Source organism: Pinus tabuliformis, chromosome 4_1 (assembly GCF_031772625.1).
Source record: "Pinus tabuliformis cultivar Carrire ecotype Pingquan chromosome 4_1, CPIR1, whole genome shotgun sequence".
NCBI lineage: Eukaryota > Viridiplantae > Streptophyta > Pinopsida > Pinales > Pinaceae > Pinus > Pinus tabuliformis.
The window spans coordinates 386,085,704-386,101,874 of NC_142303.1; the positions used below are offsets into that span (position 1 = coordinate 386,085,704).

A 16,171-nucleotide genomic window follows, 5' to 3' on the forward strand; every position below is an offset into this window, starting at 1 on the left:
TTGGAAAATGACGCTTCCGCGCTCCGCGCTTCCGCTTCGCTCCCGCTTCGTGCAACATTGAGCCAGACAACAACCCCTGACAGCCACTATTTGACAATGATATGCCATGTGCATCCACCATTTGCATCAGCCATGTGCCACTCACCATTTGGCATTACCACTTGGATGAAGGTGGGCTACTATTCAAAAGATACCTGATCATTTTGAAATCCGATGCTTATGCTTGTTTGTTTTAGGCATTTGATATAGATAAAGGGGTAATCTGGAAGATTGACTGATCTTCACTGTAATTTTGTTCTCTCAACTTACCAGGGGGGGTAATCTTAAGCCATAGTCTAGTGGGACCTCCCTTGAAGCCTTGGGGTTATAAGAAGGACACTACTTGGAAAACCCAGACTGAGATAGCATGTTCATTATCCCATACATATATGACAGTTTCCATCACACATTACAAGCCCTATATTCAACTTCATTCTTCAGGTCTAACCTGTCATTGGTTCTTTGGGATTTGGGACCCATATGTTCACTCCTTGAGTAGGGCCATAAAACTATGGCCCTGGAGGTTGATGCAGCTAAAAGAATGAAAAAGCATATCATGGCCACAATGAAAGAAAAAGAAGTAAATCAAAATGCAAAAGATGGTCGGGACATAAGTTAGTGTGTGGGCAAAACCCTGGCAAGAGCTCTACCCTCCTAATTGGCCATCACCTAGTTCCTAAGCACATGATGCTCCATTACATCAAAAGGAACCCTTGCATGCCCCAATCCTGATGAGCTATGAAACGACTCATCTTAAAGGGGTAATAAAATGCTACATCAAAAAGAGCAAGTTCTAACCCTTGAGATATATGCGGTAATACAAAGCATTATCAAGAAGAATTAAAGGCGCACAAGAGGGGAGGAAAAATAAGGACAAGCAAGGTAACTCATGCCTCTAGGATTGCTCCCTCCTTACATTCAAACACTCAGGATGTTGAATGTGTGGGCATAAATTCAAAATCACACTTCTGCTTGTCTGAATTAGATGGTCTTTATATCAATTTTGGTCCTCTCAAAAAAGAGGAATTTAATGCAATCATCATCTCCATCAAATGAGTTGTCCCGAGGTGGAATTTGGCCCTAGTTGCCAATTTTAACACAAGTCGAGTGTAGAGGGCTCCATAAATGTGGATCTAGGGGTTGGCCCCTAAATCTCCATGCAAATCATCATGTGGACCCAGGTTTTGTGTTTGGGGCACAAAATGGGTCTCATGGGTCTCCTAGTGATAGAATAAGTTGGTTCTACTCCAACAGTGAGGGCTCAGAGGATGGTGCTAGCCCTCCCATGTCTCTCAAGGAGTGAGACAAACCTCATATGGGCCTTGGATCAACTGCCAAACCATGGGTACACTGCTAAACCTATTGGGGCATGCTTGTCCAAGTGCATCATCTCATGAATAATGTGGGGTAAAGTGCAGACTGTTGGGGATGTTGGACTCCTTGTTGCCAAACATTTGGTTGTACAGGTTGTCCGTTATAGAAGCGGGGGAGGTGAAAAAACATTTGTGGCAGCTACTAGAACAAGGTGTCATTCGACCAAGTACCTCACCATGTGGATTGTCCGTCATCCTTGTGCCAAAGAAGGGTGTGACTTGACAAATGTGTACCAATTACAAGGTGTTAACCAAAATTACACTCAAGAACAATTACCCCCCCCCAAGATAGATGATTTGTTGGAATAATTGCAACAAGCCAAATACTTCCTCAACCTGGAATTACTGTCAGGATATCACCAGGTTCGGCAAGATGTGTGTTCTAGTGTCCTGTAAGAAAACCATTAATGAGCAAGAAGCAACGAACTTATTCTTTGGACAAGTATGGATGCACTTTTGGATACTAAGGAGCATCTTTTCAAATAAGGACACGAGATTTCTTAAAGTATTTTGGACTAAAATGTGGGAGAAGATGGACACGAAGTTGAAGAGGTCTATAGCATTACATCCACAGACAAATGGGCAAACAAAAGTAGTCAACAGGACTTTGGTGCAGCTTTTGAGGGGTTACAATTAAAAGCATTCGAAAACTTGGGTCGAAAATCCAATATATATACAACACTCTTATAACAAAGCAATCCACACTTCTAAAGCCAAGGATGAACAGTCGATTACAGCCATCGAAGCTGAGTTGAACAATTTAATGGATGACAGAAATCTTGGCTTTACCTCAGCAGATGAAAAAGCAAAGCTGATTGAGCTTGAAATGCAGAAAGACAAGATTCTTAAGGAGAGAGAAGAATCATGGAGACTGAAGAGTAGGGCTATATGGTTACAGGCAGGAGATGAAAATACCAAGTTTTACCAAAACTTTGCAAAGGGGAGGAAAACTGCAAACACTATTTGGAAAATGCCTCTACCTGATGGAGAGCAAGCTGACAATTTCCAAAAGCTATCCAGATTGGGCACCTCCCACTTCCAGAATCTGTTTAGATCCCCCCAAGAAGCCAATCTAGCAGATATCATTCAAGTGGCTGGTCTATTCCCTAGATATGTGGGGGAGGAAGCTGCGATTGAACTTAATTCACCAGTTACCTTGGAGGAACTTGAAGGGGTCTTAAAGTGGTTTAAAAAAGACAAAAGCCCGAGTCCAGATGGGTGGACAATCGCATTTTACCTGGCTCTCTATGATTGATTGGCCCAGGACCTGCTTCAAGTTGTGGAGGAATGTCGGTCATCAGGCAGATTGTACAATGCTATCAACACTACCTTTATCGCTCTCATCCCCAAAACTGACTCCCCCGCTTCCTTCAATGACTTCCGGCCCATCTCTCTCTGCAACTGCCTTTACAAGATCATTACCAAAATCATCGCAAATCGAATCAGGCCTATCCTATCTCAGCATATTCTCCCTGAACAATTTGCATTTCTCGAAGATCGCCAGATACATGAAGCCATTGGTACCGCTCAAGAAGCCATTCATTCCATCCGAGTCTGAAGACTAAAAGGGATCATCCTCAAAATCGATCTGGCCAAGGCATTTGACCGGGTGAGTTGGCTTTACATAAAAATGCTTCTAATACACCTTGGCTTCCCCCATCATTTTACCACATGGATCATGGCCTGCATATCAACTCCCACCTATAGCCTCCTCATTAATGGCTCTGCCTCTCCTTTCTTCCATGCTGACAAAGGACTCAGGCAAGGTCGTCCACTCTCTGCCCTCCTCTTCCTGATCGTCATGGAATGCCTGAGCAGACTCATCTACCATGAAAAGCAGATTGGCAGATTATCAGGATTAAAGATTATTGATCAGTGTTTCCTGACTCATCTCCTATTTGTGGATGATGTCCTCATCTTCTTCGATGGAAGTATTCGTGATTCGATCGCTCTTGAAAAGATCCTTGCCACTTTTTACAAGGCCACTGGTATGATGGCAAATCATGCAAAATCTATCGTTTCTCAGGCTTACACTTCTGCACAGGAGTCCAATTTTGCCCTGCAGCGCTTCCCTTATAATCCCCGGCCACTTGACCAGGGCTTCAAATACTTAAGTTTCTGGATCAAGCCCTTGGGACATAAGATAGCCGACTGGACTTGGTTGATCACCAAATTCGAGAAAAGAATATCCCACTGGAGCCATCGTTTTTTATCCAGAGCAGGCAGGCTGGTGCTTATCAAATCCGTCCTGGAGGCTACCCCAGTATTCTGGATGGCATTAGCCTGGATTCCTCGAAGCATACTAGCTCGTCTCAAGCAAATCTACTATAGATACCTATGGAATGGAGGACAGGACAATCGAGTCTTTGCACGGATAAGCTGGAACAAAATTGCTTTGCCAAAAAAGTGGGGAGGATGGGGCCTTAAAGACCTACCCTCTTTCGCACAAGCTCTGGCTGCAAAAATGGGATGGTCACTACTTACCAAGCATAATCTTTGGACATCCATTTCATATCACAAATACATCTGGCCCCTCCAAGTAATGGATTGGATAAGATTGCCTGGTTGGAATAGGACAGGCATATCATCGGTTTGGAAAGCTCTATTGTGCTCACTCCCCCTCATTCGCAGTCACCTTACTTGGAGAATCAATGCAGGGACCAGTGATCGTATTAGGATGGACCCATGGACTGGGGGAGGGGGTAGATGTTTCCTCCCAAGAGAGCTTACCCTATTACTTAACCAACAGAACATAAAAGTAATTGCCCATATTGTGGATCCTAAGAATTCCTTTGTTTATACTCAAGCTTGGAAATCAGCCACTCAGCTTAACTTGCCTCCACACTGGCACCACATTTGGAATGAATATACAAACGCATTGAGTGAATCTCATATTCGCATCAAGGAAGGTCCAGACGAGCTCATGTGGAGTAAGGCTGAATCTGGTTTCTATTCTCCTAAGGAAGGCTACCAATGTCTGATTCAAGACAAACAACCTGAAATCATTCTGAAATGGTGGAAGCACATATGGCAATTAAAATCTCCTCCCCGGACCAGACTATTTTTCTGGTGCATCCTTCGGAACAAGGTACCTACAGGGGACTCGCTTATGCACAGATCCATGTATGGTCCTCATTGGTGCATACTTTGCAAACAGAGCACCGAATCGACCGAGCATCTGTTCCTCACCTGTAACACTACAAAACAAATTTGGAAAGACGTGGCTGCTGAGATCAGGTTCACGGGAACATGGGAAGGTGACAGCGTAATAGTAGCTTGGGAAGCCTGGAACAGAGCTCATTCAGGAACAAACCTGCCATGCCTACCTCTGATCATATGCTGGGCAATATGGCTGGCTAGAAATAAACTGACTTTCGACAATGGCACGATCAGCTGGCAGTCCATTATTGCAAAAATCATTGCATCCTATCATGAACTTCCTGAATATTCCCCACCTCACCCGCGCAGACCCTCTGCTCCTGATCCTATAGACTACTCCTCTCCATGGGCCTATTTCGATGGAGCTGCTCAGCAACACGGATGTGGGGGGGGCTTCATCCTCTACCTCTCAGAACAGCATTACTACAAAGTCAAGATGGGTCTTGGCGAAGGAACGAACAATTTTGTAGAACTATTAACTCTTCGACATCTTATGCATTTTGCTTTAAATCATGACTGCAGAGATATACAAATCTTTGGTGACTCAAATATTATTATCAATTGGATCAACAAGAATTCTAGATATCACGCACACACACTTTTAAATATTCTGGACGAAGTGATGCATTTCAAATCTCTTTTTAATACCATCCTTGTTCGCCATATCTACAGGGAGCACAACCACAGTGCCAACGAATTATCCAAGGAAGCCACACACCTGCCAAGAGGACAGTGGATAATCCACGAACAGAGGGGTACCACACAGTAGCAGTACTGTCATAGGCCTTATATAGATCAAATCTACCATCAGGTGGATGGTTTCTAAATTTTTGCAGAACTACCGGCCATTCATGATGATGTAGATAACTTAGTTTTTGTTTATGATTAACACCTTGCGAGGTGTAAATATGTTTATATGAACTCTATACAGCATCATCCTGCATGATGATTTTTTGGTTATTGAAACAGCGATTCACAAGAATGGAATTATAGATATTTTGGACATACTGATACAAATCGCATATGTTGATCAGCATATACTGTATGTAATTTTTCATCATATAATGAAAGATTACGATTTTTCCAGTGGTAAAAAAAAATTAAAAAAATTAAAAAAATTAAAAAATTAAAAATAAAAAATAAAAAGTCCACGCTTCTATTAGTAAATCCCATTTGAGACTTATTTTTGGATATTTTCCAGCTTCACCTTTTAATATTGCATATGGCCAACAAGGAGTGAGGGAGGATCTTACAGAGGATGCCTTAAGGGCAGAAAAAATTGTTGAGAAGATCAAGCAAATCATCTACAAGTATAGGAGACACTAGAGAAGTCATAAGAAAAATACAAGGCTAAGCGTGATCAGCATAGAACAGAGAATTCCTTCAAGGTGAGGAACAAAATATGGTTACAGATGAGCAAGAAGCAACTACAAGGTCCTAGTAAGAAAATCAAGGCTTTGCTATATAATCCCTTTAAGATACTGTAAGATATTGAAGAAGGTGGGAGATAATCCCTACAGACTTAATCTACCCCCATACATGCGCATTTACTTAGTGGTGAATGTAGCGAATTTGAAACTCTATGAGCCTTCCACGCCAGTTCAAGAAGAGAAACAAATCCTACCTTCTGTAGACGATTTAGCACCAGGAGCTTAGGCAAACTTCAAAGTTCATAGAGTATGCAGTTTTGTAGAAGAGGACTAAAACTACAAGATAGGGGCAGCATGACCTTTGACATATTAGGTTGGAAGGATAACTTCCAAGCAATGCTAAATGGTACACCCAATAGAAGGTGGAGTAAAAATTTCACCACCTCATTCAGTAGAATATTTTAGCCTTTAGGGACCAAAAGCCTCCCAAAATATGGAGGTATGATCCGCAATGGATCATTATATTATTTGTTATCCATCTTGATGCTTTTAGAGTGGAAAAAGTGGAGGAATCAGCTCATAGGACCATTTTTACCAACGAGCCCCAATTTGGCAAATTGGGGTCTGAAACCTTTCAAAAGCAACTTGAAGCATCAAACAGCATTTTTTGGGGGTAAAACTTCATCTCCTAAGTGCATCATTCCTAATGTTATTCTATGTAATGTCCTCTCTAAATTTGTTAAAATTGGCAACTAGGGCCAAACTCCATGTGGGTCACCTTATTTATGTCAGCGAATATTTTTCTTGGATTCCTCTCTCCGAGAGGTGTAGGATTGATATAAAGATCATCCAATTCCGATATGTATATATGGAGATATGAATTTATTTGTATTATTGGCAAATTGTCAATGTCGGCCAGCAAGCAAAACAAGCACTTTTACCCCCAGCTCATCCTTAATGTTGCATTTAAATAGAGGAGACCTCAAGTCATTTGAGGGGAACATCATCTCATGATCTCTCTCTCCACTTGTTTGTGTATGTCTTCTCACAAGGAGGACATGCTGGAAAGAAAGATCTCAAGCCCTAAGCCGCAGCAAGAGGAGGACCTAAGCCACAGCAAGAGGAGACCCTAGCCGCAGCAAAGGAGAAACCCGAGCCGCAGCAAGAAGGAGCCCTATGACAGGTGAAGGAGCCTAGAAAGAGCAGCGTGGAAATCTCTGTGACAGTGTGGTAAATAATGTTGTTCTAAGGCATAAACCAAGGTCTGGTTTAGGTGTGTTTGCTAGGCATGGAAGCCACAGCCACAAAGAGAAGTAATCGTTGAAGTCAGGTCAACGTAGGGCTGAATTTGTATGCGTTTGGGTGCAGACAGGTGCAGTCAGCTAGGCCGAGTTGATGAGGAAGATAACCCTGTTGTTTGGAACTGTTTGTAAAGGCCTAAAGCTACTGCAAGTTGTTGTGCTAGGCCGCAGGCCATAGCGCACAGCTGGAAGTTGTGTTAAGGGTTGTCAAGGGTAGACAGCACCTTTAGAAGGTAGTGTGGCATGAGAGAAGGGTCTCCAAGGTAAACCGCGAACCTAAAAGGACTTGTCTCCTGATTGTGTGGTGGAACTAAGGCTACAGGACATGCCCTAACCAGTAATGCAGCAAACCACAGTGCTAACATGTTGCAGCAGTGTTTTGTGAAAGGCTACTAGATTGATGAACTCCTAAAGGGTATGCCACAGCACTCTTAGGGACTGTTTGAAGACTGTCATAAGAGTTTAGGGCTGCATCAAGTGCCCTAACTAGAACAGTAATCATTAGCGAAATGAAATCAGTATTATGAGCAGCATTTGGGCTGATTGAGCTAACTGTTGGAGGCTGAAGTTGATTGGGCTTGACCAAGCCACTTAGAGAAAGATTTCCATCCAGTTTGACCAGCATTGACTTCTCTAGTCAAGGCTTTACTACTGCTGTCATAAAATATCAGATTTGTATATTTGTACTATCTTTATCTCTCTGCTGAACTATTGAAGAATATAAGAAGAATTGATCAAGGGTTTCCCCACATTGGGGTTTGTCCCTCGCTGGTGCCACATCTTGTGTCCTCTTGTCTTGGCTTGTCTTCTATTGTTTATGTTTATGTTCTATCTACATTTTACTATCATGCTGATGTGATTGCTAAACTGGATATTGATACTAGGCTAATAAGAAATTTGAAGTAGATTGATCTTAAGCATAGAACATACCAAAAATTAACAAAATTGATGGACCAATGGAGGACAACATAACCTATCCGACCCTATGGGCTATAGTCTTCATAAAGGGGTAAAAAACCCAATTTTTCCTATGTTGGGGCAACATTGTGCAAAAGTTAGGTCGACTGTGGCAAAAAAACCCAAAATTGGGGGTTGCACCCACAGCCCCTCACATTTTGGAGCCCGTGGAAAAATCTATAAATAGAGAAGAGTTGAGATCAAATCAATCATCATCAATTGTGGATCAAATCTTTTGTTTTCTTGAGCTATGGCTCTGAGGGTTTTAAGACCCCTTTCCTTTACTAATTTCGGTGAAGAAAGATTCCACCCTAGTTAGTAAATCTTCTTTCTATCTTCTATCTGTTTTGGCAAGCAAGTAATCCATCTATCTGAAGTATCAAAGTTTGGTGGCAAGGGCGGGCAAGAATTTAACTTGTGGAATTGGTTCAAGGGTTGTTTTTGGTGCATTCATCCTTTGTGACAATTCAATCTCTGTATCAAAATTGTGGAGGACTCTGGCAATTACAGGTGAGGCCCCTCTAAGGTGCATTCGACTCTCCTAAAAGCATTATCAATCATCTAACACTAAGACAACTCAAACCCCCTGAGGCCCATCTCTGTAATAGCCATGAGGCAACGCGAACCCCGTGAGGCCCATCTATGTAGCAGCCTGAGGCAACTCAGGCCCCCCTGAGGCCATTTATTTAGCATCTTTGAAGTGCATTCAACGTCCCTATACATTTCCTGTAGCAACTCGACCCCCCTAGGAAAAACTCAGACCCCCCTGCCCTTCCTGAGGCAAGACTCTTACAATTTCTAAGGTAGTGTTGATCTAAGGTTAGCTAGTGACATCTTCTGATGGAGTTCGGCCTTTTTTGCAATCTTCCTAAAGCAGTTCAACTGTATTCTGATGCAACTCTGGCACCTTGGGATTAAAGCTCAGCAAAGGGTTTTTTTATGGTATTCCAGAAGCAAAAATCTTCTACGAATTTGTAGTCTAAGAAACGAACTCAAATTCTGTAGTAGGAATCTGGATTATTTTACAAGTTGGATTAAATTGGTGGAATATTGGTCAAGTAATTGGTTTTTCTTGGCCAAATCAGTCTTGTTTATTGTGGAATTGAATATTGTCATAAATTGATTCTAACTGCCTGTTACAGTTATCTACAAATTGGTTTATTTTATGAAGTGATGTCTAAATTTGTGTGAAAGCGTGAAACCTAATTAATGTTCTATTGAAAACCCTAGTTGAAAAAAAAGAAGCCCTCAGAAGAAAATTTCCCTAGGACACCACATTCTACACACAAATTTCCCTAGGACACCACATTCTACACACAAATACGTTTCCAATAGCACAAGAATTGTCTCAATCAAAGTTCATATGCAAAATTTATGCCACCTAGAAGTTGATCTTCTTGACTTGACCACCATGATTCAAGAGGATGCCACGTCAACCCCCATCATTCATGGAAAAGGGGCTAGCCACGTGATCATGATGAAGTAAACCCTAGAAGAGTAAATATTGTAACTCTAGTTAAAAATTGAAGGATTCAAGCTTAACCACTAGTAGGCTATCGAGTTGTGTTATAACTAAGCCACTAGGAGGAAAAGGGGTTCCATTCTATTCGAGTGCATTTTGTTCCATAGATGAGGAGGGTAGCCAAGAGTGGATAGGGAGAGAGCAAACAGAGAGGGTTTGTGCATTGTAGCAGTGCACAGACCACAAGTCTCACTTTTAATTTAGAAGCCAGAGAACCCACAGTATTAACCATTTCTTTTATCAACGTTTCAAATCCCAACCGGGATCCATCATCAAGAAGTCTCACTTCTTTGTACTTGCATCCATTTCCATGTAAAGAAAGCGAGAGCACAATAACATCACCTTCCAACTGGGTTTTCTCCCGAAAGGGTTTCCCAATATAAATTTATCAGAGTTGTTGTGACGAGTTGTCCAATGGGATATCCATGGGGTAGTTTACAGATCAGATACTTGGACATGGGATATTGGCTACTTCAACATCATAGTTAGCACTTGTACATGGGACCCAAGTTTATGGTGGAACTTGTTGGACTATTTCAACCACATATATACATGGGACCCTAGTTTATGGTTGTACCGTTACCTCCTCACAAGCATTGAGAGCAATGCTTTTCTAAGGGGGGTGGAATGTTAAGATCCCTCTTGAGGGTGTAATGGGGGGTCAAAGGGCCCATAGTAGAGCAATGATAGTGGAGGGCATTCAATGTAAGGTGGATTATGTCCACTATGCTTATTATTATTAAATAAGGCCCACTATGGTAGTTCGTAGTGATTAAATATAAGGGGGCTAATTAAAGAAGGTTCACTAGGTAGTTAGGAGGTTGTTATTATTAGGGTTCTCTTGTTAGATATAAATAAGGGCCAGTCCTCCTTACACATTCTGTGTATAGGAGTATAATATTTGGAGCTTAGTTCATTAGGAGGTCACCCCCTCAAAGAAGCAATTGAACGACAGTGGATTCCTTCCATAAAAAAGATCAATTGTAAGGTGATGCCCCCCCTTAAGGGTATTTTGTTATAATCAAATAAAGGTAGAGGTTTCCTATCTGATTCTTTGTATCTTGTGTGTGATTTTATATTCAAATCTATTGAGGTACTTAATAGATAGTACCTTGGATAACACTTTCCTCACAAAGAGTGAGTGTTAGAATTTTACCTATGTTGCTCTAAACGTGTTCATCCTTCAACAACACTGCAATATCCCCTAAACAGAGAAGCATACCCAGCAGCAGCCTTGGCCTGTGTGCAGATGGGTTAAAGGTGTAGTCAAAATCAGAATCAGCATGGTGCAAAAGTGATGGTAGAGTTTACATTTCTGAAGGTATTTCTCCTTGAGCATTACTTCATCTCAGCAAATCCATGGAACCTGCACCCTCCACAAGTCCGTAGAGTCTTGGGATTTGTGCAACAGATTGTAATTAATGTGAAGGTGCAGCAACATTAAAATACATGTGTCAGTTATAAGCATCTTATAGATGTTGTATGCATGTATGTTTGCCTTAAGTTAAGAGTGTTTTCCAGGCTTAGAGCCATATTTAACATGGATTTATGGTTTAATTTAGACATTGACTCTTCTTCAATTAGTGTTTTTTTCAGTTCTGTTTAGGGACAAATCTTTCTTTGGGAAAGGACCACAGTAGAGAAGGATTCCAGATTAAGAGTAGTTGCACTTTCCTAGGTAGGTGACATTGTTTACAACCTAAGTCACCGGATTCGTCCTAAACCCCCTGCGAATCTTGAATCTGGCGAATCCGACACGATTCGGTCCGGATTCGTGTCCAAATCACAGGACACGTCATGTCTGAGGGCGTGTCGCGATTTTCAAAAGCGTGTCGCGACTTTAGGACATGTGTTCGGTTTCCAGGACTCGCTAAGCTCAGCGCGGGAATGAAAAGGGTGTGTTTGCTCATTAAAATTGTCATTTGGCAAGTGATTTGTGCTGTTGGCAAGTGATTTGTGCTGTTGGAGCAAGGAGTAAAGCATTTTGGCAGCTTCATGATCAAGTCTAGGCCCTAGTATTGATATGCTATTCATGGTAATGTTAAATTCTTAAAGTAAAAGTGACATTCTCCTTAATCTTCATTTTCATCCTTTTACTTAAATTTTTAACATTACCATGAAATGACTCAGGATGTTTGAGAGTGGTTCCGGCCTCATTGGATTTCATATGGAGAAAGTAGAATTTTAGATTTCATTCAAAATCCAGCAGACTTATCAGTTTTTCAGGATTTTAGGATTGGGGGATTGCAATGTTTCCATTGAATTTTGTCATGTATTAGGGTATGGAACTCGTATTTAATCAAGAGCACCAAACCAAGAGCTTCTGAATATGTCGCTCCCGCTCCCGTTTTCACTCCCGCTCCCCGCTTTCGCTCCCGCTCCCAAGTAACATTGTTCCTGATGATATGGGTCTGGACACCACTGTTGAGTTGGCATTGGCCAACATGGATCTCAATGATCCAGTGCTAGAGCCTATTAGATTTGATGACTTAGAGGGGTCAACCTCCATACCAACAGATGCAGAGGCGACTATGGATACAGCGGAGTAGGAGGATGTAGAGGAGAGCAGTGGGGACCATGATGATGGGGACAGTGATGCTGATTCTGATGTTGATTGATGCCTTGAGGCTTGTATACCTGTAGTTGTTTTATATTTTCTATTTCTATTTGCCATTGGCATTGCACCAACACTACCTATGTAACACATTTTGATTTGATGACTTAATGAGAAAACTATAGTTGTCAGTGTGTTTATCTTACTATCTTGTAGTTGCAAGTTGTCTTTCAGTTATGAATTATGAATCATGATTTAAATTTTTAATAGATTTATCATTTATGTGACCAGTACCGCTGACATTTATTTCAATTTTGTATGCACTATGCATGCTAATAGCTATAGATGAAGATCTATGTTTGAAATCAATAAATTTGTATCATTAATTAAACTTTGTGTAAGAAATATGATAATATCTAATTTTTAATATATATGTATATAATATATATATATATATATATATATATTATATATATATATATATTATATATATATATATATATATATATATATATAATATATATATATATATATATATATATATAACGTGTCCTGTTCTGGGGGGTCAGCGTGTCCGAATCCGACACCACAAATCTCGAATCCTACGTGTCCCGAATCCCCGTGTCAGGTGACTTAGTTTACAACCTTTTTCATGCAGTTAGGTGCTTTATCCTATACAGATTTAGCCTTAGGGTTAGGAGTTATCTCTTATAACTTCTAAGTTATGCACTGTGTATGGGATGTCTTTATCTTGTAAACCCTGGTCTATCTTCTTCTAAAACAAAAAGCAGGCTAGAGGTCATTACTCATTCAATATCTGAGTGCGTTAAGATCTGACCTATTGCTATGTGTTTTTTTCCTCCTCCTCTAGTTGTTCAATACAGATGCAATATTGAAAGTTCAAACGTATGCGTACTTGTTATTCGTACATTTTTCGGAGTAATGTGCTTGTAGTTCAAGGTACTCAAAATCTGCAGTTTTGATTGGAATTTAGTATTTCAATTTCCAAACTGTTGGGTAAAATTTTCTAAATGCAAAATTTGCATACCGTGATCTGAAAATTTTAACAAGACCTGGCACCTAAGCTGAATGAGGTTTGTGTTACACAATACAATACCCAACCTCTGGGACTGTTTGTGAAGCAACTTCCCAAAAGAAAAACGAACTTCAAAACCAAGAAACATGACTTCTACTGTGAAAGTTCGCAGAGGTCTCAGGATCAAATCTCATTGAATCCCTTGGGTTTACCAGCCAGTATTCCAGCTGACACTCACTACCATCCTCAACTAGATAAACCTGAAAAGAGCTGGGAAACCTGCAGGGTGCTGGAAAGGTATCAGTGTCCTCACTTAGAACACCTAATACACAGGCAAGTGAAGGAGTATATTTCTCCACAGCAATTAAAAAAAACAGCTCTGCATTTCCAAATTGCATTTACACAAATAGTAACACTAAGGTACTCAGCTTGAGGACTAAGAAACCTGGTTTGGGCACCACAAAACCATAAACACACATCAACCTTCCAGCAACATAAGACCTGGTTAGACTGAGGAGTGATTAAGGATTGATGTCCAGCATATGTCAAAGAGCCAAAAGCACCCTTGTGAGGAAAAAAATCAGATCTGGGCTGAGGCTAAGCCAGGGCCATCCCACATATTGGATGGAAGAACAATGTGCCCAACTGCAGGATGCTGTGACCAGGATTGTGCAAGGCTCAGTCAAGCCTGTACACCCATAGGGCAGTTTTTATCCCCACAGATGGCTCCCACCCATAGGGCAGTTTTTATCCCCCACAGATGGCTCCCACCCATAGGGCAGTTTTTATCCCCCACAGATGGCTCCACCCACGAGCCCTCCCCATGTGATTTGAACCTGAGAACTGATGGGGATTAAACCCCACAAAAACCAACTGATTTACTTACAAAAATGTTATGATAAAGACAAAAGGAGGAAACATACCAAGAGAAAACTATATAATATAAATTTATTCAACACATTAGCAGATTTAGCACTCAGGACTACCTGAAGCTCAACATCCCCTGGTAACAAAAGCAGCTAATAGTACAGATATGGACCAGCTCTGGCGGACTGGGGTGTGGGATAGGGAGATAGGTACAGCTCATGGAAATATGCGAAGCCACAGCATGCCAGGGATGTGGAAAAGATGAGATAGTAACGGGCCAACATTTTATGATGCGCTGTGCAGCCCATACGCACATCAGAGAAGGGTCAAACACTAAAATCAGTAGCTGGGAAGAGGCTTTTCAGAAATAAAATAACAAAAAAATAAAAAAATAGTTACAGCAAACATGGTAGCAAGAATAAGGTCACGGACAAACTTCAAAGATCAGCAAAAGAAGGATAGACAAAGAAATCGACGCATAGATGAGCTTAATACTTATTCGTGCCATGATCGTGGAACAAGACTACTTTCTGTCCGCGCCTTTTTTATTTCTTTCTTTTCCTTGTTGCAACATTCTGCGCGGTCTTTGTCGTGTTGACGGACTGAGCTACAGCATTTCGACACAAGATGCCTGTGTATGTAAGCATTTCGGTCACATGGGCTACTTGCCCTCGTGAGCCGTTTAATCTATTCCCAGTTTAACATTTATGGAAAAGCAGGAAACCTAAATTCCTTTTTCGAGCCTAGTAGTATCAAAATATTGCAGAAAAGTACAAAGAATACAGAATTTTACAGACCAGTCTAATGGCGTTTTCCAATACTGATTGAAAACCAGGAACAATAATTTCATATTGTGGTCCATAGTATACAGAAAAGCAAAAAAATTATAGTGAATGGAAAACCTGTTCATTATTTTGAAAGTGCATAAAAATAATGTTGCAGGCCATTCACTAAAAAAAACATTAGAGCTAACCTGGCTCTTGCAGTCCTCCCAAATATCATAAATTCCAGGGATTCTACCCTTGCGGACCACATACAAGTTCTTCGTTTGAATCCAATTGGGAGAGAACGATGCTATCACTAGCCGGCGAAGAATGGAGATGGGTGAAGCACCGAAACAAGAATTGTGGTTAACATTTGCATATGCAACTTCCCAGCGGTAATGTGAGCTGCCGTGACTGTCTCTTTTGGTGGTGAAAGAGCACCGAGCTCCTCCACAGCCTGTTTTACCTCTGCTGCCCCTGAACCAGTTCACGGCACAACTGCCAGCAACAGTGTTCATTCTCTCCTCCTGGCAAGGACGAGAGACGAGAGGATATCAGTAATGAATTGGTCACCGATGTAAATTCAATTTGGTTTTGGTTTTGGTTTTTATATTAAGAGCGCGCCACTATCATGACTATTTTCTCATTTAATTGTTATACTGAGTTAAGAAATTGCACGACGATTTGCACGATTTATTTAAACGATTTGATGTCTATTTTCTCATTCATTTAATTGTTATACTGCGTTAAGAAATTGTAATATTTTGATTAAATTATAAAGTTGAAATCATTAATCCATAAAACATATAAAACATAAATTAATGATTTCGATATTTAATATTTGTTTGTAAGTGCTCTATATTTAAGTTCACTTTAATTACATTGTGCAAGTTTAAAAGTGAAAATAAAAGACACATCAACATGTATCATTCTACTTTAAAAGTGAAAATAAAAGACAAAGCAACATGTATCAATCCATCACATTATCTAAGATAATGGTAAATCACATAGAGTGCTTCTACCTTGTTTTTTCTTTAATTAGAAGTAGAATTAACTGTAAATCTTTCACCTTGATATGTTGTCACTCCAAAAGAGTGATATAGATTCACTAACAAGGTCGTTTTGGTTTCTTTTTGGTTAAATAGTAATATGTTTTAGGTTAAAATATTTTTGGTTAAATGTAATATGTTTTAGGTTAAAGTTAATATTTTAGATTAATAAATTTGAAT

At 40.5% G+C, this 16,171-nt stretch overlaps 1 protein-coding gene across 8 annotated transcripts in view; it reads right to left on the reverse strand.

Annotated features, from left to right (window-relative positions):
- The window catches only part of LOC149175906 (uncharacterized), a 193,652-nt gene extending 178,123 nt beyond the window's left edge, over positions 1–15,529 (reverse strand). For all 8 annotated transcript variants that reach the window (XM_089419788.1, XM_089419783.1, XM_089419787.1 and 5 more), the window contains exon 1: positions 15,152–15,529. In XM_089419788.1, coding sequence (XP_089275914.1) covers positions 15,152–15,460 — 309 coding nt within the window. In that variant the 5' untranslated portion in view covers positions 15,461–15,529. The remainder of the gene's footprint in view (positions 1–15,151) is intronic.
- Between the last annotated feature and the right edge of the window lie 642 nt (positions 15,530–16,171).